Raw genomic sequence first — 27,077 nt, 5'->3', positions numbered from 1 at the left:
AAATATACTCTGTTAGTTTAATTTAGGTTCAGGTGGTATTTGAAAAAGGAGGCAGTTTAGATTAATTCAAATCAGTTTCTTTATTGAATCAAGACATGTCATGCCATAATAATCAGGTAAATACAGCCACCTTTTGTAACAACCAATAAAGTAGTCAAACCGTTTACTCTCAGCAACAGCCATTACAACTGCAACATTTTGTTTTTAAGAGGACGGAAGCGTGGTGGTATGGGCACCGCCTGAAATGGCCGCTTGAATCGGAGATCATCCGCCTGCAGAATCTACAGATGCTAATCCAGCATCCTAACATTTTCTTTCCTGAGGGAATCCGCTTCCTATGAGGTACGGATCGCTGAGGTGCAGCAATGTTAAATGTTCTTTTCGCCCTCAACACAGATGTCGTTTGCTCACATCCACCATTTAGTATTTCCTGATACTGCTCTTCATCTTAACCTAACCGTGGCTTGTACCTCAAATGCGCTACCCGTGTTGTGCATGATATTTGGCATCCTCTTCTATCCTGCCCTTATGTGCCTAAATTGTTAAAGAAGACTCATTATTTATCATTTAAAATGTTAATTAAAAAGGGCATTCTCTGGTCTGAATTCCACATGAATTTGGCAGCCTTCATTTTATCAGTTCATTGACTCTAGGTTTTATAATCTCCTGCTCTATTGTGACGACTCCAGCACTAATACTTTCTGTAGTTCTATAACCTCTGAAACATTTTGGTCTTTTGGTGTACATGGGTAAATTAAAGAAGTTACACCCTTCTTCTCAATTCAGGGTGCAACTTTCTTGTGATTCATTTGGACAGGATTCCTCTACGAGTTCCCCTTTTGGACATCCACTTCTTCTGGCGAAATGGCGCAATTGATCACTCATCACGCTTCTTCCATTCCAGTTTCCTCAATGAAGACTCATTCACCTTCCACTACTCACAAGTATCTAAAATATGATCCTCCTTCGCCAGAGAAAGCCTCTTCCCCTATCACTCTGGAAATACCGTTAGAGAAAATTTGTTGAAAAACAAACAAACGTATTCAACATTTCGATGACAAACGGTCCCTCCTGGAAACCCATATGTCTTTGGTAGAGCAACAGGTGGTTGCACTTCATGACGAAAGTAATAAAATTGCGCACTTGAAAAAGGAAGTCCTAGAGTCTTTTGTTTCTTTTTTCTTTTTCTTTACTTCCCTCTTTATCCTCTGCCTCTATCATATTTTTAATTCTTTCTTTCTTCATCATTGTAGTTGATGTTTAGATTTTAAGGTCACTTGCTCATATGTTGGATTGTCCTTATGTATATTATCTTTTGCAATTGCTTGAAATTTCAGCCTAATGTCTTGGAACGTTAAAGGTTTTATCAATCCTATTAAAAGGCAGAGAACACTTTCTCATTTGAGTAAATCAACCCCTGACGTAGTCCTTCTCCAGGAAACTCATCTCACTGAATCTGAAACCTTAAAAACTAAACGTAGTTGGGTGGGTTCCGTCATGTATCCCCCTCACCTAACAAGAAAAATGGCATTATCATTTTATGTGAGATGTCTCACAATTTTACTGTAGCATCACAAGAAAAGGATGACATGGGAGGATGGATTGCTGACAAGGTTTTAGTAGACAATATTCCACTAACAATTTTTAATGTCTATGCTCCCACCCAACCAGACCATACGTTTTCGACACTAATAACACAAAAATGTATCCAATACCTTGATTGCTATTTTATTGTAAGAGGTGACTGTAATCAAGTTATGGATCCCTTCTTAGAAAGGCAATCCTCAATCCAATTTATGTCTAACAAAATGCATAAACAATCTACTATTTCTCATTGAGCTTTAGTTGATTCCTGGAGATTGTTCAATCCCACATCCTGGGATTATACATTTTGTTTAGCCTCCTATCGAACACTTACAAGACTTGACCACATTTGTGTTTCCAAATCTCTTTCACAACTTATTGTACATTCTCACACTGACCCCATAATACTTTCCAATCACGTCATGGTCATTACGGATCTGGACTTGGTTCACCCTCATTCACATATATTTAGATTTAATAATTATCTATTACAAGATACCCATTTCTCTGCTTCCTTTCTACTGTGTACCACCAAATTCTTTACATCTAATTATTTATCTCAAATCTCTCATGTTTTACTTTGGGACACATTTAAAGCAGCATCAAAGAACATGCTTCCCTCATCTCCTCCATTAAATCTTTAGAACAAAAATATTTTTCATCTAAACCGTCATCTGACCTCTAAAATGTCATTAAAGCCAAATTACACTTTAATACTATCTCTACTAACAAAGTCAATTTGATCTTACTTAGACGTTCAGCACATTATTATGGAGGAAAGAAAAAAGTTGGTAAATTATTAGTTAATTATCTGAAAATAAGGTAACAAAAATATACAACAGATTCACTTTCAAATTCACAAGGATATTTGATCACAAATCATCAAGACATTTTGAAGGAACCTGTGAATTTTTATGAAACCTTATATACCCCAAAATCCCTAGTCCAACTATCAGCTATTGAGAAGTATTTTTAATCTACTCCTCATTCGAATTCTTTGCCTTTAGATTTTGATTCATTAGAAGTTAGTCTAAATATTGATGAGATTTCTCAAGCCCTGAAAACATTAAAGTTAGGGAAAACACTAGGACCTGATGGATTCATAGTAGAATTCTATCTTCACTTTTCTAATTTTCGCCTTCCCTATTTTTATCGCTTATTCCAATTTTTTATTGAATCAGATTCAACCTCTGGCACTTTTCACGAAGCAAAAATATGTTTAGTTCCTAAGGAAGGCAAAGATCCTACTTACTGTAATAAATTATAGACCAATTTCATTAGTGAATATTGATTATAAGGTTTATTCTAAACTTTTAGCACTTCGATTAGAATCCTTTCTTCCTCATTTCACTGGGAAGGAACTGTCAGGCTTCATTAAGGGTTGACTGGCTTCTGATAATACCAGGTTATTTCTTAATGTCCTTAGTAAATCTCCCCTTCTCACCCCTCTTCTTACAGCAATAACAACAAATGCCGAAAAAGCATTCAATAGAATAAATTGGGATTTTATGTTAAAGTTCTTAGCTTGGCATGGCTTGGTCCCAAATTTGTATCTCTCATCTCCATTTTATTTCAATCACCGCGTCCATCTGTTCTTGTTAATGGTAAGATTTCCTCTTATTCTCCTCGTCAGCGTAGTGTTAGAAAAGGTTGCCCTTTATTCTCCTTACTGTTCGTTCTATCTCCTGAATCTATTCCATCCCAAATTCACCTTAACTCCTTTATATCCAACTTTTGTTATGGTGAACATCATTTAAAATTAGTAGCTTATGCTGATGATATTCTTTTTTTTATATGTTCTCCAGATACTTCTTCACTTGCTTTACTTCACAAAATTACCCTTTTATCTGATGTTTTGGGATATAAAATCAATAAAGGCAAAATGGAACTTTTTCCTCTTAATAAATATACTTTAAAACAATCCTTTATGGTTACTGCATTTCAATGAGCCACCTACTCTAAAATTGAGTAGTTGGGGATTTGGTTCGCTAATTCGGTCCCAGATTCTGTTACACATTTACAATTGTCTTCAATCTTTTCACTCTCTTTTTCTATTAATTATTAACACAATCCTAGATGTATATTTTACTGTACAACATAATTCTATCTCTATCCCCCCTTCATCTGACTTCATTACTTTCCTCAAAACCAGACCTCAAGCTTCCTCAATTTATAAATCTATTTCCTTGCCTGCCTCCTCTCGAACCAAGTCCAGGAAGGGACTTTTATGGGAAAAACATCTTAAAGACAATTGCAATGTATCCTGTTGGAACAAGATATGGTCATGTCTCTATAAAATATCTAGATCCACCAGTATTACTCAAACCTTATTTTTTTTATTTATCACAGACTAAATTTTACCCCCATGCACTGTGCCACATTTTCACCAGACACTTCTTCTAAATGTTGTTCAGGTGATTTCCCTGAAGCTGATGTTATTCATATGTTGTTTCAATATCCCAATACACTTTTATTTTGGCATAAGGTTTGGTCCCAAATAAAAACCACTTTATCTTACAACATTCTTGCAAAATTCAACACATATTCTTAGGCACTTTAACCAATCACTTCATTCTTTCCTTTCCTAAAAATAAACTACTTGACATTTTATTAGCAACAGCATTTCAACAAATTATGCTTAATTGGAAATCCTCATAAAAAATGTCATATAAGAATTGGTGGGATTGTGTATGTGCAAATAATAAATTGGATACCATATACATTTTTCAGAAACCGCATTCTCAAAATATCCAATTGTTATGACTTAACTTTGACTACCTTTCTTAATCAAGTTGAACATTACATTTCCTCTATAAATTGTACAATGTCTGAAAATGTTCAACCTCTGTGATTACATTTGTCCTCTGCTACCTTTTACCTCATGTTTATTTGAACTTTATATTAGGATAAATTATTGATACTTTTTTCTCTTTATATACTTAGATAAATAATGAGGACATTTATTATTCTACGTCTTCATGTTGTATCTCGTTTTTATGACTCTTCCCCTCTTCCCTTCCCATCACCCTTATTTTTCCTTAAACAATTTAAAGACTTGTGTAAATCTACCACAGTAATCTATACTAGTATGTTTGATATACTTGTTTATTTATTGTGCTGTAATTTGAGCTCTTAAAGTCTCTTTAACATATAGGGGTCATTAAGAGTTTGGCAGGCAGAAAAGGCCGCCCGCCAAACTCAAGCAGTCAGGTTGCCGCCAGTGTGGTCGCCTTCCTGTGGGACCCAATAGGAGTTCCCTGCTGGGTCAGCAGGCGGAAACAGTGTTTCCACCCGCTGGCTCAGCCGGGAACAGCCCACAACATTGATGCCGGCTCATAACTGAGCCGGCGGCAATGTTGCGGTGCGTAGGGTGCAACGTCACCCGTCACGCTTTTTACTTAGTGAAAAGCGCAACGGGGCTGTCCTTGGGGGGGCCCCTGCACTCAGTCTCCACCAGATTTTACATTGTGCAAACGCCATGTAAAAGCTGGCGGAGAGGGGGATCGTAAGGGCGGCGCTGCATGGATCGCTGCCCTGGCGGATTAGGACTGCCAGCCCAGCCAGTCCCTCCAGTAGAGGGAAACTGGCAGTGCTGGTGGTCCGACTGTGACCCAAACGCCATGGTCATAATGTGGCGGTCTGACTGCCACCAAAGTGGCCGGACCACCACTTTGGCGGCGGTCAGACCACCACCACGGCCCTGAAGATCGACTGATTCGTAATTAGGTCCATCGTTTTTAAGAGGCTGCCCTTTTTAAATTCCTTATTAGTTTAGGCTCTGCCGTATCATTGTCATAAAACAGTTCTCATTTAAGCTCCACTATCGACCGGCAGTTATATCAACTACCAAAATATCAATATTATTGACTGCAATATTTTGAGAATTAGACCTAGGTACTCAAGATACTATGATACATTTCTAGATTTCTGTAGGAGGCACCTGCAGAATCCAGGAGTGTAAAATGTAGACTTTGTGTAATTTGTATTGTGAGATAAGGAATAAGCTCAGGAATAAGAATGTGTCAGTATTTGATTACCTGGAGTCAACTCTGTGCTGCCTGACGAAGGGAGACAGGACTCAGACAGAAGTCTTCACCCTTCAGGTAGTGCTTGAAAGGTGAGAGAGAATGGATATCTGCGACAGAGTAGCAGAGTCCCAATGACGCTGAATACACATAAAGCACTGGCTGCAATTCTCCTTATGATGCATAACTGTTCAGAGCACCGTTTCCTTTGCCCTTGTTTGCACCTTGCGAGTGAGCACGCAATGGGTTCATTCCTAGACCATCATCAAGGCGGCTTGGGAAGGAAGCCCAGGCGTTTGTACAGTAGGGTCTGAGTTTAATTTATTTACGAATTAATATATTTTTACAAGTTTTTACGAAAACTAGTAATGAAGATCAGGCTTCGGAATCAGAGATATCGCAGCATAGGGCTGCTAACAAATTTGAGAATGCACCCCTTTTTTTAATGAAAGATACTCACCCTCCAAGGCTTGTCACCAAGGATGGACTATTAGATTAGATGGGTGCGGCCTTTCAGACATCTGATGATGGGTGCAGCCTCTCAGATATCTGTCGGCAGAGTTGAATTTGCTAATAATCCCGCCCCCCTGATCTATCGCCCAAAAAAAAAATGATTGTCCAGAGATTTTCATTTTTGATTTGTGTTTTTGGATCAATAGAGAAGTTAGTTATCTTAGGTATACATTGTTGATCCAGGCCAAAACTGTTCTGGATGACATTTTTAAAAATGGTGGATGTGTTGCAGTGATGATGTAATATTTCAGGAAGCATGAGACCCATATACTTCATTTTGGTGTCAAAACATAGGTTTTGGGAGTCAAGTAGTCTTATAGAGACAGAAAACTCCTCAGAGCATCCCTTCTGCCATTTTCCAAAATGGCGGCTATAATAGAGGAAGAAGTGACATATATAGAAATGAAACAAACAATAACGGTTTTTAATCTTTTTATGTATACACTAAACAGTGTTCATGAACTGAATATGAAAAAAATAATGTTTATCACTCCTGTTTTAGACACATTTTTATTTTTCACTTTATTTGTTTCGGCAATTGCTTGTGGTACATTTGCAGAATGTTGAACATTTGAGAAAAGCATATCGCCAGGGACACCTTTTTGTAGCACAGGTTTTGCAAGTACCTGTAGGTGTAAGTTATGTGGGGAGAGGCTTTAGAAATTTGGTAGGTTTTAGCACCCCCATCAATAGCTTCCCCGCCAAATTCACACAGATCTTTCTCTACATATGCATGATCCAAAACATCTACACATCTTTTGATCAAGTAGAATGCTCTTTTAATGTGTCAACGCACAGAATATGAAGTTGGTGGAAGGTCACTTAGCAGGACTGATCTCTTGAACTCACTGTACCGAAGATCGTCAAATGTGTGACAGTCAGAACACGGTTTCCACTCACGCACAAGGTATTTTTCTACGTCTTTAAAGTCATCTTTGTCTTCTGTCCCAGCAAACCCTTTAAGAAACATCCCAGGTTCAGTAGTTAAAGTTCCAAGCTTTTTTCCAATTTTGCTCATAGTGTCATCAACGTAAAGATTATGGGGGTTATTACAACTTTGGAGGAGGTGTTAATCCGTCCCAAAAGTGACGGTAAAGTGACGGATATACCACCAGCCGTATTACGAGTTCCATAGGATATAATGGACTCGTAATACGGCTGGTGGTATATCCGTCACTTTACCGTCACTTTTGGGACAGATTAGTACCTCCTCCAAAGTTGTAATAACCCCCTATATGCCTTAATAAGAACACTGGGCATCTCTTGGTCAAGTTTCTTGTACAGACTATGATGCAGGATTAAGTGTCCTTTCTCATCTGTTCCATAACGTATCCATAACTCTAACAATCCTTGACTTATGAACATTGCAAAAATTCTAAGTAGCACAATAATAACATATGTGTCATTTGACAGCAGAATGACCCGACTGGAACCATTTCAAACAGCCCACTCAACATGTGGCACAACACGAAGGTCAGCTTCCTCAAATTTGCTATAAAGTTCCTGAACAATATGGCCCGTATCTTTTGAATATTTCTCTGCAGACACCAACTCCTCACTGAGAAACATTCCACTTGAAATAATTTGAAATTCAGGGGGTCATTTTGACTTCGGTGGACGGTTCACACCGTCTGTCGAAGTCCCGACATGGTCAGGTGGCTGCCAGTGCGCCCGCCTTCCTGCGGGCCCAATTAAGAGTTCCCCACTGGGTCAGAGGGCAGAAACTGTGTTTCTGCCCGCTGTCCCAGCGGGGAACGGCCTACAACATTGACACAGGCTCATAATAGAGCCAGCGGCAATGCTGTAGTGTGTAGGGTGCAGCAGCACCCGTTGTGATGTTAACTGTCTGCAAAATGGACAGTGAATATCTCTACGGGCCTGGCCAGGGGGGGCCCTGCACTGCCCATGCCACGTTACCGCCATGTAAACGCTGGCAGAGAGGGGGTCGTAATCCCCAAGATGGGGCTGCTTGCAGCGCTTCTCTGGCGGATTAGGACCACCAGTCCCTCCTGTGGAGGAAAACTGGAGATCCGACAGCAGCACGACTGCCACGGTCACAATGTGGCGGTCAGACTGCCGCCACCTCTACCCTTGCGTCGTACTCAGGCCCTCAGTGTTCACTGCAGCATCAGCAATGTTCTGGCGAGTTAAAATATCCAATTACATCTTGTTCGATGTTGATGAACAGAATTGATCAAGTTTCATACGTATAGGTGTTTTTTGATGCAGACAAGGTCAATTGTACATTATTCTGATTCTCTCACATTCTTTTATAGATAGTTCAAAATAACTGTCAAACACAATGTGCAGTTCTTGCAAAAGACACACTGACTTTGATATGTGTACAACTGTCTGAATGACCTCCCAGAGGTTTTGCATTGATGAAATCTTGACAATCCGCAATTGTGACATATAGTGCACAACAACAGTAGTTTTCAATGAGTACACCTTTTTCAATTGAAATTCTTCAGGTGAAAGTTGTTTATTTTTTCAAGCTCTTCTACAAGTTTTTGTGCTTCACTGGGTTGATTGTAGCATCTCCATCTAATAATACGTTTGTTGGAAGACCACCATGCAACAGAATGTCCTTGATAAATTCACCCCTTTATTTTCTTACATCCCACTATCTTTGTGCTTGTGAAAGTTGTTTCTTGTAACCTGTTTTGTAGTGGCTGCTTGGACGAAATCTTACTATGGCAATTAAAGCGTGGAAGTTTAGCTTTAGTAATTATGTCAAACAGCTTTTTCTTTTTCAGTACATTCTCTCCTGCTTTGGTTCTGCGTATAGTTTTGATCCTTGTTCCAGGACATCTGGTAGTCGTATCTTTATATCGTTTTAGACATATTTGGTCATGAAGTCGCAGAGGCTCGGTCATTTCAAAGGGGTTTCCTTGCTGCTGCATGAAATGAAGAAGGCTGTCAACATGTTTATTAAACTTTTCTCCCTCTTTCCCACAAGTTCATGGTGAGGAACAGTTTCAGGATGGTCCATTAATTTTGAAGTTGCCATCTCTCTGAAAACACTGCAAATAGAAAGGACTTCAAAGTAAACTAGTTGCCACTTGAGCAACATATTCACTTTTACATGTACGAACAACAATTCCCTTGGAGCTTTTCTATTATCTTTGGATTATCTGTTCCGGTTTCATATCTGGAGCCACAGCATTGAACCTTCCCTCTCTATCTTTCACCACAAAATGTCTTTTGATTAATTTTCTGTAGAGGTATGGTTTTTCCACCTCTAGCTTCTTCACTCTTTCCAAATACCAGGACCCACATCTCAGGTAGTTTATGCATTTGAATTTGCAAAACACAGTAATCAGTGACTCTGCAGTCTTCGTGTGCAGCTCCCAATCACCTTCCTGATCAGCATGAACCAAGTATTTCACTAGAGCTATCATGTGTAAAACATTTCCCCAGTACTTAAAAAGTTCGGAATTTTCTTCACATTCTTTGACAATCTGTACGAACTTGATTTTCAGGTTTTTTGATTTTGAACTAAGTGTATTGAACACTGCCTGGCTTTGCATTATGTCTTTTGAATAAAGTGCACCAAGTGCCTTGTTCTCTTCTGTGATAAGATGTGCAAAACTTAATTTGTCATTCTTGTTCCAGAAAGCGTTCCAGCGCAACATTTCTATAGCCTCAAATATAATGAGCATACCTTGTAATAATACAATATTTTGCTTCCAAAGATTTCAGCCTCAATAAGTACATTGTCTATGCCACATCCACTGAGACAACTTCCTGCACACCGCAATGCAACTTTTGTCATGTGCAAAATGCCCATCATTGGATAACCATAATCAAATTCTATTGGATTGCTCATAAAAACGTCCGCTGCAATACAGAAAACACCTTCACTGCAGAAAATTGGCAGGACAGGCTGGTCTTCAAGTTAAGCATGCACATTTTTGACATTTTTTAGATATGGGTATACTGCTGCATAGTTTGTGACTGGAGATGGTATTACTGGTAAAAACCCAACCTTCTTCAGTGGGGTTGTATTCTGGGAGGTCAGAGCATAAATTCCAGCCCACAGAGGAACTGGCTTTTCTTCATCCTTCAGTCCACGCCGAATAAGCGATATAATAAATTCAGTTAAATCAGCTTTGTGGACTGCAGCATCAGGTAAAAGAAGATCCATATCCTCAGCCACTTTGAAACTTCTGAGAGACTCTGACATGTTGATGGCTTGTTGTGATTTTGCGCACATTGGCAATGCAGTTGGGTTATAAGTTTGCAACTTTGTTTGTTTATGCCTCCAGCTGAAAAAGCTTTTTTTTCCAGCAGCTACTTCATTTGTACAGTCTTACAGTATCATGTGTGCTGGATTTTTCAGACAAAAAAGAGCTGTCTTCAAAATCAAAATTATCAAGAGCAACAATTGTAAATCCTTTCCTGGTAAAGTGACCTGGAAGTGTTGTCCTGCCGGATTCACAAGATTTTCCAGAATGAACTGCTAACAAGTTCCCGCTCAGCACTATGTCATTATAACTTGTTGATAAACAAATCCTATTCATTGAAGTGATTAGCTCTCTACTTTTGCACTTATCATAGATTGTGTGGGCAGTCATCATGTGAAGCGGAGTTTTCTTTTTGCCATGATGCAATTAATAAAACATGATTTGAAAAAGACAGTACATTTGCACAACATAAGCCTGACGGTTCATAGGATTGTCTTCCACTTCTTCGCTTATATCTTCACAGCCATCATCAATGCTGTTGACTTCTGTTCTGAACTCAAGAACTTTAGTTTGTTTAATATCAGCAAAGCAAAACTATTACAATGATGTAAAAAATGTTAAGATAACAGCAGGTATTCTTGTTGACTTCCATGATTTGCAGAGCACTGGGGCATTACAAAATTTGGGCCTCAAGGCTGGTGGTTTTAAGACTGCCAGCCTCGCAATGGCGGTCAGACTGCCGCAGACAGGGCGGCCCGACTGCCCCATTATGACCGTGGCAGAGCCGCCACGGTCCAACCGCCATCACCGCCAGGTGGTACCGGCGGTTGTATTCCACAAGGGCAGCGCGGCCCTGGGGATTACGATGCCCCATCTGCCAGCCTTTCCATGGTGGTAAACACTGCCATGGAAAGGCTGGCGGAATGGGGGCATCATGGGGCCTCTGCACTTGGCATGGGAAGTGCAGGGGCCCCCATGCACAGCCCCATCATGCATTTCACTGCCCAAATTACGGCAGTGAAATGCACGACGGGTGCTGTCACACTCCATGCACCACAATATTGCCGCCAGCTCAGTTATGTGCCGGCGTCAATGTTGTGGTAAGTGTTCCGCTGGGCCAGCAGGCAAAAATGCTGTTTTCGCCTGCTGGCCCAGCGGAACACTCCTAATATGGCAGGCAAAAGAACTCCACTACTGGCGGTCTTGAAGTCGTAATGAAGCCCTCATTAATTTCAAAATCTAAATCTTTCAGGACGTTTCATAAAATGGTTCCTGCTGATTTTACTGCATTCTGCGATCTTAGTTTGGTAGCAAGAACTTTAGAAGTCAAATCAACGGAGAACACAATAAGTGGCTCATTCTTTTTGTTACACTGACAAAATCTAATTCTGCCATTGTACATTCTCACCAGAAAAACCTAAATTTCATTAATATGGATCAATATAGTTTCATCAATGTTGACCATTATTTCTCTGATCTAACTGAGTGTGAACCCATTGCCAGCACTCAAGAGTGTCTTTAAAACCTAATTTACTTTTTCAAAGAGTGCAAATTTAACTGAAGGCTGGAAGCTACGCTACTGCTTGGAGCTCACCGTATATTCGTATTTTTGAATGTATGCATGCATGCAGTTCAGGTGGGCATACAAATCTGCTGCAAATACATTCACCTTGCTGTTTATATCAGTTATGTGCCTGAAAACTTCATCTTGGAAGAAACTAGCTGCAGATAAAAACATGTTTGTACTTTGAGACTCGCATACTCTCCACTTCGTTCTTTCGTCAATCCCTCTGGCCCCTGTGCTTGCTAAAACACAGATAACACATTGAAGATCCTCTGCTTTCTGATCAGTTGTTGGAGGTGGACAAGAGGTAGCCATAATTCTTCTAAGTGGATGGGCACTGGGTTTGGTTGTCGTCCCTTTCTTGGAAGACTCGGATTCTTGTTGCGATTCACTGGTTTGTGCTATTTTTTTTAATGATTTTTTTCTAGGCTTTTTTCCATTGTATATAACTTGTAGCACTTGTTGTTACAATGATAAAATATTTGATCCTCTTCACCCATCAGTTTCAACCTTTTGTGAAGTTTGTCTTGCCGTACTTCTGCAGCATCTCAAAATGTCTTCTGTCCAGCTGCAGTTGATGTTAGCTTTTTTTTCAGATTAGTTTGGTATATAACACATTTTTCTATGTTGCAGGAGTCCTCAGATTTTATAGTTGCCAACTCTCAGGAGGTAAACATCCTCTGCTACCATTCGCTTTGCTCATGTTTACAAATTTAAATCAACATAAAACATGAAACAAAACCAATATTAAAATAAATTACCAATATGATGGATAAAACACATCATTACAGAGCTGCTGAAAGGTTGCTCTGAGGAGTTATTTTCTGTCTCTGTAAGACTACTTGACCCCAAAAACATATGTTTTGACACCAAAAAGAAGTATATAGAACTCATGCTTTCTGGAATATTATATCATCACTGCAACACAACCGCCGTTTTAAAAAATGTTGTCCAGAAAAAAAAATCGGCCCACATTAGCAATGTCTACCCAAGCTAAATTACTTCTCTAACAATCCAAAAACACAAATCAAAAATGAAAATCTCTGGACAATATTTTTTTTTACAGAGGTATTATAAAGGGGCCAGATCTTATTGGGTTCATTTGCTAACTGTCCTTTCTAGACAGGAGCGAAGGTCTCTCCAAGACAACAAGTGACAGAGATGATGACTGAGCATCCTGCTCAAATAAGAACAGAGCTTCAGCACCAGCTAAATCACCCACGTGTCCTCCTGCACAGGTCAGCATGTACATATATGGGTATCAAATATCTAATTTACAGTCAAATAAAACACGTAGCTTCTAAAGTTATGAATTTCATTTAAAGGGTCTTGCATCCACACGTCCTTTAATAAAGAATATTCCTAATTGTTGCCTGATGTCGCGATATGAGGACAAATAAGTGGACGAGTGTGTGTTAATGTAATGAAATGGGTACGTCACTAGAATAGGTAATAACCGATTTCTGGCGAACTAAATTTTATATCTCATAACATCTATAACTTACAGCTCTGAGGCGTCCAGTCTCTATTTTATTGCTGAAAATAAGACAGGAGTTAGGCACTGAAGGCCGTGGTTGCATTTTATGAAACACCTTGAAGGATGTGTAACTGTCACGTTGTCCCATGAAGCTGCCACATTTCTCCCTCTCTACATGACTGACGCATCATTTCTAGGGTTTTTCAGAGCTATTTTCAGCATGCTATTCACGCCAATGCTTTTGTAAAATAATTCTTTTTTAACATCTAGTTTAAGATTCAGTAAAAAGGTGTTGGTTAGTTATGATAGATTGTGCTGGCAACAAAGCGGGAGTTATTACTTGACGGTAAACTTCAGATTTTACTTAATGTCTGTATCTAAAGAACGTTAAAAAAAAATCCAACCAAGCATAAAATGATGAGTCATCAGTAAACCCTGAATGTTGTTGCTTTGGTACGTTCCAGCTAATTATCACTGCGCAGAACGGATTTACGCATTTTGTAGGAAGGGTGCGATAAATTATCCGTATAATTACATTTCTTCCCAAGGGGCAAAAACAAATCTAAGTTTAATGTATTACTAAGCACTGTTTATATGTCTGGCCAAACTGGCTGATTGAAAAATCAGAGATTGGGTGATTAACAAGCGACCTAATAGAAACTACCAGTCTAACATTTGTGCAAATCACTGCATCGGGTTATCCACTGGCATCAAAAGCAGGTGATATAGCTGCGCAATCAAACTTTTTCGAAAAAGGACATGTATGATAGGGGACGCATGTGCCATGCAAACAATACAGCGCAGTGCCGTTCACTTTACGCTAATGAAGATACCTTGGGAGCGCGGGGCTGTCACAAATACACAAACGCTGCTTGAATGTAACATTCCTTGTAATTGTAAATTGGATTTCTACAGCGCTTGCTAACCCTGACAAGGCTTTGAAGTGCTTTGTGGAGACCAACACGCTACTCCAGAACACACAATTAGAGGTAAAAAGAATGTAGTTTATTAGTAAAAATGCTTTTTTGTTTTGTTTACTTAGTTCTGGCATGTGTGTTAAAATTGTGCCCTTGAGACCTCATGCATTTTCTGTATTGTTTTCAAAGGGATAGATTGACTGAAGTGGATTTGTGAAGGGAAGATGTGAGTGGTTACCGGGAGTGGTGAACATATGTGCCTTACAGTTGGATGAATTGATCAAGGATGGAAAAGTTTGAAGAGGATGTTTTTGAATGGTTTGGGATGAGTCAGAGAGTGGAGGTGCTGGCAGAGGATGAAAGGGAGAATTAGTTATTTTTAAAATTGCCCCCACCCAATAAGCATACATTAATACATACCTTTCTGAGATATAACCACACAGTTAATTATGTACTGATGTGTATATATATATATATATATATATATATATACACACACACACACACACACACAAACATGGTACAGTTATTAATTTTTAATGTGCAATGCACAAACCTCACTATATACTCATATGAACATACATGTAGTAATATTTACATAGTCATACATTCAAGCTACGCATAAGTATACATAGACTGTGTTCAATTTTTGTTTACCATTTTTCATCTACAGTTTTGTAAATCCTTACAAAAAGAAGCATCATTTAAAAAAATTGTAAATACTTTGTACCGTACTCACAGGTATTGTGATATATATGTATTATCATAGAAAAAACCACAAGCCCATATCCACATAGTCATCTACTTATAGGTTATCTATATACTATGACATACATATATTGTTTTTCCTGTACACACACACTTGTACGTTTTGTATATCTGCTGTCTAAGGTGTAATCACTTGGGACACTGAGCACCTTTTGTCTTTTTACTCAATTGCCTAGTGGTTTAAATATTGATCTTTAGGCTGGCTAGTTTGCATCATGCATGTTGATTAATTGTGCATCTCTTAAGCCAAATCGATTGTGATGAGTTAAATTTCTTTCGCTCAAAAGGTACCAACATATTCTTTAAGTGAGACAGCAGTAATACCTATATATTACCCGGATTCCTAGAGGCATATTGGGTTGCCATTGTTGTTTGATATTATGCATCTTTAACAGGCACCGTGATATTCTGAAGAACTTTTGAGACTAGGAATATGGATTGCGACACTAATGAGGCAAGGAGACTGCACCAATGCAAGTCCGAGACAATGGCTGCAACATGGTCGACAACAATGAGCGATGCCTCCCTATCCTACTCTGCTTGTCAACAGCTCTCGGCAAGGTCAGTCCATTAGACAGTAATCAACATATGGAAATCCATATCACAGTGATTCCACGTTATATTTGTAAACAGAAATCATCATCTAATCCAGATGGGCACCTCACAATTCTAGCTGCTTCCAGTAATAAAAAATCCACCACCTATTCCTCAGTTTAAATATTTACATGGGACTACTGGAATTACTACACACAACCAATGAAACAAACACTGCCAATAGACTAACTATACACAAGTTATCCTTGAGGCTACACCCTTCAAAGATGTGATGTTCCCCCATTCCAACAAAGTTCAGTATCACCTATTCAATGGTCATGGCATCGTACCGGGAAACCTCTGGTAGGTGATGCTGAACTTGGGTGGTGAACTTCGTTGGAAAGGGGAAATATCATGATTCCAATGCCAGGAAGACATCCTGTAAGAGAACCAAGGAGTTTGCATGTGTTCCATATAACAAACATTCAAGATGTGACTTTGTATCACTTAATATTTACTGATGGTGTTCTTCAAGAACATTAGAGCCCTCAAGAAGACCTTCATCTAAGTGGTAGGCCCTTAAGAAGGTTGAAACTCGGTGGTGTAGTTAATTAGGTTGAAGGTGAACCTACATCAAATATATTAACAGAAATACTTTTCTATATAAACAAAAGCGGGACTGTCTATAAAGGTTGAGAAAGGTGTAATTGTTGCCCAACTTCTTTGAGCCATTGGATGTTTCATGTTAAAAATAGAAACTATATGAAACAAATTAATATATTTAGAAGTGTTTTATTTTGGACACTTATATATGTAATCCTAAGAGGTGAATGTGTTCTTTTTATTTTTCTTTGTCACTGTAAAATTATCAGAAATTTATTTATGAGAAAGTATCTCCAGTGTCAATGGAGGAATCAGTGAATGGTGGAGTTTGGTGTACAAGTGAACTGGAAAATTGAAAGTGATTATAGATTAAGAAAGAGTGGATTATTTAGTGCGGACCCAGAGTTGTTACGAGGTCATATGGAATGTTTGTCCTATCTATGGTTCATAAGGGGTCATTTGTTGTTGCCAACTTTCTAAAAGTGGCATTTGCAAAATTGTGACTTAGAATCCAACTTTACCATTAAAGGGAGTTTTAAATTGCAGTTCTTTAGACAACAGACTTAACATGTTTCTTTGCTCCCAACTGAAAGCTATCAGCTAATAAATGTAATGAGGTAACCCAATGTTATCCCTATGGAAGAGGTAGGCCTTGAGGTAATGAAAAACAAATTTAAGAGTTTTTCACTACCAGGTCACGCAAACGTTAAAGTACATGTCCACCATTTTAAATACACTACAGCCTGCCCGATGAGCTGTTTAGGGCCTACCCTAGGGATGACTCATATGTATTAAAAAGAAAGGAAGAAAAAGGTTTATTTTGCCAGGTCCAAATGGCAATTTTAAAACTGCACCCACAAGCTGCAATGGCAGGCTTGAAATTTGTTTAAAAAGGCTACGTAAGGGAGTGACACAATAAGGGCTGCAGACCCACTAGTAGCATTTAAGTTACAGGCCCTGGGTACATGTGGTACCACTTCATTAGGAACGTACAAGTAAATTAAATGTGCAACTGGGTATACCCCAATTCTACCACGTTTACAGAGAGAGCAAAATCACTTTAGCACTGGTGATAGTGATAAAGTGTAAAGAGTCCTAAAAGATAACAAAATCAGGTTCAGAATACAGGAGGATGAAGGCAAAAAGTTTGTGAATGACCCTGCAGAGAGGGCCAAGTCCACAATCATATGTTTACTACGACCATTTTTAGCTGACTGGCACGTGTGCATAAGAACACTCTTGTTTAGTGACAGGTGGTGTTTGTGATCTGTTCTGAAGGGGGTTTACAGACATATGTACTATCATGTGTATAGATTGTTACTTTAAAGCAATGTAGTGGGACATCATGGGCATGTCCTTTTAAATATCTTAATGGTAATATAAATATCAAAGACGTAGTTTTTTTTCCAGTTACATCATGAACTACATAAATTCATACAACTGCAAAGATCGTCCAACATAATATAAGTTGCTGAAGTTATGCCAAGATTTTCAAAAAGAAATGCATTGTAGATTTACAGTTCATTTAGAGTTTGCGGAAGGGTATGCCTTCGCAACTTGATAACTATCCTGTCCGTCCTATTACCTATGCTAAAGGATATAATGCACTTGTATCACGGCAGACAAGAAAATTGTGGTACAGAAACACATTCGCCAAACCCTAAATCGGGCGCTTATTTTGTTCTGACAGATATGACCATGTTATAATCCTGTCTTCTGTTCTTATGATAGCTTTAAAAATGAGTTTATTCCCCTTTCCTGAGACAACACCAATGAAGAACCGTGAAACAAAATGTCCCAAATAGTTTTAATCTGCCCAAATGAGACACATCTCAGCATAACCTAAGAGGCTTCAAATTCAATTGATCTCCTCCTCGCTCACTCACAATGTAGGCTAGAATTATTTAAGATGGAAATGCTTTGACATGTTCCCAATTGGCAAATAAATGAATTTCCCAGTGAACATGTCCCTTTAAACTTGTATGTTTTGGAAGCTTAGAATCTTTGAGACACAGTTGCAGTGACCCAGCTATCAACTTTTATTTGTATTTATTCTTCAGGCACTAAGAAGAAATCAAATCAAATAAAATTTTTATAATCTGAGTAACCTGTGCATTTACTTAGGTAATGTTTGTCTGACTTGAGCTGGTGCTAACATAATTTAAATGCACATATGACTGCCCCTCTCTAACCGATCCCTGAAAGGTTGGTAGGGCATAGAGCAATCAGTTCCATAGCTGCATAAATGCTCTGTGCCAAGTGTGATATAGCAGCTCGTTCTAGCTTACTAACAAAAGCCCTTCATGTGCAGAGATGTGGGAGCACACAAAGACAAAATTACATGAAGGTGGAGTGGTCCTCACTAAAAGGTGCATGCTGGGTGAAGGTGTCACACATGACATGGGTCTACTTGGAAACACAGTCCCCTGTCAAGATGATCTCTGAAAGACTTGCAGACTTGAAAAAGAGTCTACTGCACATCAACAATACCACGTGCCAGGATCGCCTGTCAATGGTCAATAAGTCTGTATTCATGATATGTTTTTGTTAAGGATTTATAAAGCATCCGGCTGCCCAGACGCAGCATCCCAGGGATAACAACACAACACATTGGATACTGGTAAACAAGGGCTGCTACTACTTGAGCACTAAGGGCCACATGTACAAAGATCAGGTTTTGCAAATTGCGAGTCCCAAAACCTGAGGTACAACAGTGTCAATGACACTGTTGGCGATTCGCAATGGGGTCGTAAATGATCTACCTCATGAATATTCATGAGGTAGGTTGTAATATGTGACCCCACTGGGAATGGCGGCACTCACAGGGATGGTGGCCTGCTGAGGTCAGCAGACCACCATGTCTGTGACTGCTTTTAAATAAAGCTTTTTTTTTTTTTTTTTTTTTTTTTATAAATGCAGCCCGTTTTCCTTAAAGGTAACGGAATGCATTTTGAAAACAAATATGACAAGTTTTCTTTTCATTTTCAGAGCAGCCAGTGGTCTGTGGGACCACTGCCTGCTCTAAAAAAATGTTTTCGCATGCATTAACATAGGGGAAGGGGTCCACTGGGGATCCCTTCTCTTTTGCGAATGGGTTAGCGCCAATTTGAGACTGGTGGTAACTGCGATTTTTTTGTGACCACATTCACGGTCACAAAACAATCATACATCGGATTGAGACTCGCAATTAGGAAGGGACCTCCCTAACAAAAGATCTTACTTGACGCATATTGCCATCAGAGGAGCAGGTCTTTACACTAAGAGGAGCAGATCTATACACTAAGTAGGGACAGCAATGCTAATTTATAAGCTATTATCTTCAAGTAACTGGTCCTATCCACGCTTTCTAATCTGATAACACCTATGAACCAGCGACAATGCTCCTGCTAGCACCAATTTGAATAACCTTTGATTTTGCAGGATTCACTATTATATCATTTTTCTTACAACATTTAAACAGGGCAGTAAAAGCACCTTGTAGTCCTGTTTTACAGTGATCAAACAAGACAGTGTTGTAGTTGATATATCGGAAAACAGGACTGTGAGCAACCAAACTTCAGAGGACTGTTGAAGTCACAGACACTAGTGACAACTAATAATGACTGACTTCCAAACTCTGTGACATATGGCATCGGCATTAAATGAAAATGATGAATTGATGCATAAGTGGATCGAAGCAATCAAACTGTAGCAAGCAGGCGGAAAAGGGAAAACACCAGGCACTCAAGAAGCAACAACTTGGTGCAGAAAGAATCCTGTAGAGGACAGCTGGTGTATACTGTCTGCACAGGTGCCCTTCCCTTAAGCAGAGAAAAAAACTGATCGCTGAGGTGGACGCTGAATGTAGAAGTATTTTTCTTTCACAATTATAAAATGATAAAAATGCTTAAAAAATTGAGGCATTGATTTGAAAGTGTGAAATCATACCTTTTTGCAGTCTTGACAAAAAACTGATGCTGTCCCCAAAAGCCCTAGCGTCTCTCCACACAACAAGCACTGGGACGCTCCATTGCCCATCACGTTTTTTCTCATATTTTCCAATCTCTCCACGAGACGGCTAAAAAAAATAATAAGAGAAAACATATAACTTCAACAGACTTTCTCTTAATGTATATGTCTATCATATCATCATGGTGCTAGTGCAACCACAATGCTTAAATATTAAATGGCTGCTTGTCAATAAGTTGTGCTCACATGCTTGATTCTGTGAGTTAGAGGTATTGATGTGAGCAAACTTCTCATTCAGGCATCATAGCCAGCAAATATGGTGACTTCCAAGACAGTACCTATTACAAGACAAAAAGGCTCAAGAGAAGACTATGCAATCAAAGACAGAACCATGTAAAATGCAAATAAAGGATGAGGCTCTTTGTAGAGGCAAAATGAACAAATCACTTACCTTAGTATTCACCAGAATGCTCCTTCTGGAGAAACACAAAAAGCAGTGCCCCTGCGTGCTATTAAGTGGTGCTGTACAGCTCCACTTTGGAAGAGCAAACAGAGCAGCATATAAGCACCACCGATGCAGGTTTCTAAATCAGAACTTTTTTGGATGGAAAAGGAGACCATTCTACAGGACAGGGAGGTAAGAGGGCGGTGAGGAATCTCAGAGTATCCAGAAGAAAGAGCATTACCCAAGGTAAGCAACTTGTTCTTCTGATGGATACTTCTAACTGTTGTGAATAGATACCAACGCAGTACCTCCCACTGTGTGGGTCTGTGGAATAGCTCAGATCAAACAATTCTGCAAGAATGGGCATAATGTCCTTCCAGTCATACCTGGCTGTCAAGGCAGTAGTGTGTGATGAACGTGTTCACTGATGCCAACGGAGCAGCCAGACCTATATCCCGGACAGGCACTCCATATGTCAGTGAAGCAGTAGCAGCCTTAGCTCTGGCAGAATGAGAACTCAGTCCCTCTGAAAACTATTAGCCAATGCGTAGCAGATCTTAATACACAGAACTATCCATAGGGAGATGGTCTGTTTCTGCACTGCCTTGCCCTTTTTTGCACCACAGAAACCCACAAAGAGCTGATGTCCCACCTGATGTTCCATGGTAAATTAGATGTACAAGCTCAGTGCCCTCCTGGGTTTTAAGCACAATGGGTTGTGGCTCCTCTTTCAACAGCTTCAGTGCTGGCATCAACGTCCACAGGACCAGTGCAGAGCTTGGTGCTGAACTCGAAGAAGGCACAGATGCTGGTGTCTAATCCTAAGTGAGTTCAAGGGTTGCAGACCACGATGGGGGTGGACTCACCAACGGTAACCCGACTGGAGGCCTCTGCAGATCCTTGCGGCCCTAAGCCGCAATTGAGGGTGCTGGCAGCATGCTAAAGATGGACAGAATGGCCACTCGAAAGGCATCGACCTGCTGCCACCATTGACGGACTGGGAAACTCTGAGTACATCAGGATTCAAGATGGAACTGGCTCCTCAGCAGAACGGGAGCGAGACCTTGAGGAACAGTAATGCCCTTCTGCCTCCTCCAGAGAGTGGAGGGAAGGAGCTGAGTCCCGCTTGGACTTCTTATATTTTTTTCTGACTTACCTGAAGTCTTTGACCGCAAAGATGATCTGCTATTGGAACAACTTCGGGAGCAGGTGTGCACTTTCAACTTCGACAAAGAGTGGACCCTGCATGGAGTCTTGCAGTGCTTTGCCGTATAAAAGCCTTTTCTTTCATTCACGAAAAAGCCCCTTGGGTTAATCTGGGCGCAGTCATCGCAGGACTGAATCCATAACACCAGAGACACACCTCACGGGGATCTGTCACAGACATCTGTTTGAGACAGTCCCTTTAAGGCTTAAATCTTTAGTCTTAGCCTTGGACACTGGTAAAAATGTTTGCAGGAAAAAAAAATCACTTAATGAAATTGAACAAAAAAAAAGGTTTTGAGATTGTGATCTACGTCTCAAGGAGCAGAAACAAAACCAATGTCAGTGTGCATTCATGGTGCTTACATGTGGTTCTGTTCATCAATTTAATGTCCTTGGCTACGGTTGTCGTGTGCCGAGGATGTAACCATTATTTCCAGACACCCACCCACTAGGGAAGCCCTGGTGCCCCCCCTGTGGGCCACCCATCCAGTGGGGAAGGCGGCAGAAGCTCTACCGCATGCCAGTATCATTAGAAGTCACCCAAACTGTGCTTGAAGCCATTAGCTTCAAGTGCAGGAGAGAGGACAAGGGAAGTTTCTCTCAGGGGGTGGGGGAGGGGTGGGGGTGGGGAGCAGATCGGCTGCTTTACTTTAGGCCCGTCTGCCCCCAAGGGCACTAGGGACCAGGAGTTATTTTTAGTAAATTTATTTTTTGTTTGGGGGGGCGGCCCCTTGGGCAAAGGTTGCTCTCTTTTGGGGGGCATTAATTAATTAATTAATTTGCAAATTTGAGGGAAATTAGATTTTTTTTTAGCTAAATCTGAGGTTTTGCAGGGGACTCAGGGTAGGAAAACCTTGGGTGATCCACACAGGCCACACCCTCCCTGGACTCCCCTGGGTGTCTAGTTTTCAGAAATGTCTGGGTTTGGTAGGCTTCCCCAGATGGCCGCAGAGCCCGGGACCAACAATGCATGTGTCCCAATTGCAAAAACAGGTTGTTTTGTAATAGATAATTTTGATGTGTCCACGTCGTGTTTTGGGCCCTTCCTTGTCGCAGGTATTTGGGACCACCCACAAAAGTGAGGTACCATTTTTAACCTGAGACTTGGGGGAATGCTGGGTTGGAGGACGTTTGTGGCTTCCCTCAGATTCCAGAACTTTCCATTATCAAAATGTGAGGAAAAGGTTTTTTTAGCCAAATTTTGAGGTTTGCAAAGGACTCTGGGTGACAGAACCTGATGAGAGCCCCACGCATCACCCCATCCTGGATTCCCCTAGGTGTCTGTTTTTCAAAAGTATACAGGTTTGATAGGTTTCCCCAAGTGCTGGCTGAGTTAGAACCCAAAATTCACAGCTAGGCTCTTTGCAAAAAATGTGTCAGTTTTCATTGTAAAAATGTGATGTGTCCACGTTGCATGTGTCCACGTTGCATATTGGGGTATTTCTAGTGGGTAGGTAGGCCTAGTGCGGGCACTACGCCTACCCGTGCAAGTGAGGTACCATTTTAATCAGGAGACTTGGGGGAATGCTAGGTGGAAGGAAGTTTGGGGCTTCCCTCAAATTCCAGAACTTAACATCACCAAAATGTGAGGAAATGTGTTTTTTAACCAGATTTTGAGGTTTGCAAAGGATTCTGGGTGACAGAACCTAGTGAGAGCCCCGCAAGTCACCCCATCCTGATCCCCCTAGGTGTCTAGTTTTAAAAAATGTACAGGTTAGCTAAGTGCCGACTGAGCTAGAGTCCAAAATCCACAGCTAGGCACTTTGCAAAAAATGAGTCAGTTTTCAGTGTAAAAATGTAATGTGTCCATGTTTCGTTTTGGGGCATTTCCAGTCATGGGAACTAGGCCTACCCAAACAACAGAGGTACAATTTTTATCAAGAGACTTGGGGGAACACAGAATAGAAGAACAAGTGTTATTGCCAATTGTCTTTCTCTTTGTGCCTTCCAAATGTAAGACAGTATATAAGAAATAAGTAATTTTGAGACATGTCCTGTAATTCACATGCTAGTATGTGTACCCCCCCGAATCCAGAGATGTGCAAATAACTACTGCTTCTAAACTCCATATCGTGTGCTCATTTTGGAAGTACATAGGTTTCCTTGTTAACTATTTTTCACTCTTAACATTTTACCAAATTAATTGCTGTATACCCGGTATACAGGGAGTGCAGAATTATTAGGCAAATGAGTATTTTGACCACATCATCCTCTTTATGCATGTTGTCTTACTCCAAGCTGTATAGGCTCGAAAGCCTACTACCAATTAAGCATATTAGGTGATGTGCATCTCTGTAATGAGAAGGGGTGTGGTCTAATGACATCAACACCCTATATCAGGTGTGCATAATTATTAGGCAACTTCCTTTCCTTTGGCAAAATGGGTCAAAAGAAGGACTTGACAGGCTCAGAAAAGTCAAAAATAGTGAGATATCTTGCAGAGGGATGCAGCACTCTTAAAATTGCAAAGCTTCTGAAGCGTGATCATCGAACAATCAAGCGTTTCATTCAAAATAGTCAACAGGGTCGCAAGAAGCGTGTGGAAAAACCAAGGCGCAAAATAACTGCCCATGAACTGAGAAAAGTCAAGCGTGCAGCTGCCACGATGCCACTTGCCACCAGTTTGGCCATATTTCAGAGCTGCAACATCACTGGAGTGCCCAAAAGCACAAGGTGTACAATACTCAGAGACATGGCCAAGGTAAGAAAGGCTGAAAGACGACCACCACTGAACAAGACACACAAGCTGAAACGTCAAGACTGGGCCAAGAAATATCTCAAGACTGATTTTTCTAAGGTTTTATGGACTGATGAAATGAGAGTGAGTCTTGATGGGCCAGATGGATGGGCCCGTGGCTGGATTGGTAAAGGGCAGAGAGCTCCAGTCCGACTCAGACGCCAGCAAGGTGGAGGTGGAGTACTGGTTTGGGCTGGTATCATCAAAGATGAGCATGGGGGGCCTTTTCGGGTTGAGGATGGAGTCAAGCTCAACTCCCAGTCCTACTGCCAGTTCCTGGAAGACACCTTCTTCAAGCAGTGGTACAGGAAGAAGTCTGCATCCTTCAAGAAAAACATGATTTTCATGCAGGACAATGCTCCATCACACGCGTCCAAGTACTCCACAGCGTGGCTGGCAAGAAAGGGTATAAAAGAAGGAAATCTAATGACATGGCCTCCATGTTCACCTGATCTGAACCCCATTGAGAACCTGTGGTCCATCATCAAATGTGAGATTTACAAGGAGGGAAAACAGTACACCTCTCTGAACAGTGTCTGGGAGGCTGTGGTTGCTGCTGCACGCAATGTTGATGGTGAACAGATCAAAACACTGACAGAATCCATGGATGGCAGGCTTTTGAGTGTCCTTGCAAAGAAAGGTGGCTATATTGGTCACTGATTTGTTTTTGTTTTGTTTTTGAATGTCAGACATGTATATTTGTGAATGTTGAGATGTTATATTGGTTTCACTGGTAATAATAAATAATTGAAATGGGTATATATATTTTTTTGTTAAGTTGCCTAATAATTATGCACAGTAATAGTCACCTGCACACACAGATATCCCCCTAACATAGCTAAAACTAAAAACAAACTAAAAACTACTTCCAAAAATATTCAGCTTTGATATTAATGAGTTTTTTGGGTTCATTGAGAACATGGTTGTTGTTCAATAATAAAATTAATCCTCAAAAATACAACTTGCCTAATAATTCTGCACTCCCTGTACAATGAAAACCCACTGCAGGGTGCAGCTCAGTTATTGGCTCTGGGTGCCGTGGGTTCTTGGGAGACCTACAAGCCATAGATATCCCAGCAACCAGAAGGGTCCAGCAGACATAACGGTATTTTGCTTTCAAACATCTGCTATAGCTGGAAAAAGTTACAGAACAAAATGTAGACAGAAATGGCTGCGTTTTTCAACTCAAATTCAATATTAATTTTCAAACGTTACTTTCTATAGGAAAACCTTGAAGGATCTACACAAATTACCCCTTGCTGAATTCAGGATTTTGTCTACTTTTCAGAAATGTTTAGCTGCCCAGGATCCACCATTGGTTTCACACCCATTTCTGTCACTAACTGGAAGAGGCTGAAAGAACAGAAAATAGTCAAAATGTGATACGCCCCAGTAAAATGCCAAGACCGTGTTGAAAAATATGGTTTTTCTGATTCAAGTCTTCCTGTTCCTGAAAGCTATTAAGACGGTGATTTTATCACTGCAAACCCTTTGTTGATGCCATTTGCAGGGAAAAAAAACAGATGCTTTCTTCGGCAATACTTTGTTCCTATTTTTCCCCAAGAAAACAGATTTTAGCTGTATTTGGCAAATTTCTCGGTCTCCTTCAGGGTAATCCACAAACTCTGGGTACCATTAGAATCCCAGGGATGTTGGGAAAAAAGGACGCAAATTTGGTGTGGCTAGCTTACATGGACTAAAAGGTATGGGGGCCTAAATGCGAACTACCCTAAATAGCCAAAAAAAGGCTTGACATATGAGGGTGGAAACGCCTGGCAGCAAAGGGATTAACAACGTCAGCATGGGGCAGCACTGCACCACCCATCTGTGGACATGAGCACTGCTTTCTGAGTTTCTGGCACCTGGCAGGTCGAAGTATCCATCAGAAATGAATGAATTAATCATTTTCTCTCCTTACTGTATAATGAAAAGTATTCTTTCTTTACCCGTGTCCTTTCCTCACCCCTCCACTTACTTTAAACAGGGGGCATCAGCTCCCTCAGAGACAAAAGGCAGTTCAGTATACCCAAAGTCTTTAGACCGACCCTCCTTATCCTTTGGGAACATCTCCTGTGAAGTGGCACAAAAGGCTGCCTCTCCCCACCAGAATTTCTGTTCCTTCTCAGAGAGGCCCCTTAGATACGCGGCCCTCTTCCCCCCAGTCATGAACAGCTTGAGGGTTTGGTAAAAAAAGCTTTCTATACCAGTGCACGTAAGGGTCACAAAGTGGACAATTAAGGCTTCAGAATAAAGTAAATGTTCGTACAGAAAAAAACAATAAAATGTTCTTACAAGGCCAGCTTCCAATTGAATTTTTCCTGAGGCATCAGGACATTCTTCCCCTCCTGATGGAAAGAGGCAACAACAGTCCAGAGTATATTGCTTCTCGGCTGGCAGTCATGCCAGAATCCATTCTAGGTGCATAGGCACTCTAACCAACTCACTGGGGCTTCGAAATTGATTTGAATTTAATGTATCCCTATTCAGGCATTAACTAGTATGGAACTTCGGGATACTTAGAGAAAAAGGCAGTAGGTCTAGTTCTGGCAAAGATAGGAGGGCTAGAACT

General features: G+C 40.4%; 1 protein-coding gene across 9 annotated transcripts in view; it reads right to left on the bottom strand.

Annotated features, from left to right (window-relative positions):
- The window catches only part of RPH3AL (rabphilin 3A like (without C2 domains)), a 920,330-nt gene that overhangs the window by 488,441 nt on the left and 404,812 nt on the right, over positions 1-27,077 (bottom strand). For all 9 annotated transcript variants that reach the window (XM_069226390.1, XM_069226384.1, XM_069226389.1 and 6 more), the window contains one exon: positions 20,100-20,229. In XM_069226390.1, the coding sequence (XP_069082491.1) occupies positions 20,100-20,229 (130 nt within the window). The remainder of the gene's footprint in view (positions 1-20,099; positions 20,230-27,077) is intronic.

Source organism: Pleurodeles waltl, chromosome 3_1 (genome assembly GCF_031143425.1).
Source record: "Pleurodeles waltl isolate 20211129_DDA chromosome 3_1, aPleWal1.hap1.20221129, whole genome shotgun sequence".
Lineage (NCBI taxonomy): Eukaryota > Metazoa > Chordata > Amphibia > Caudata > Salamandridae > Pleurodeles > Pleurodeles waltl.
Note: the sequence above shows the minus strand (reverse complement) of the source record. Positions and strands in the feature narration are given on the sequence as shown.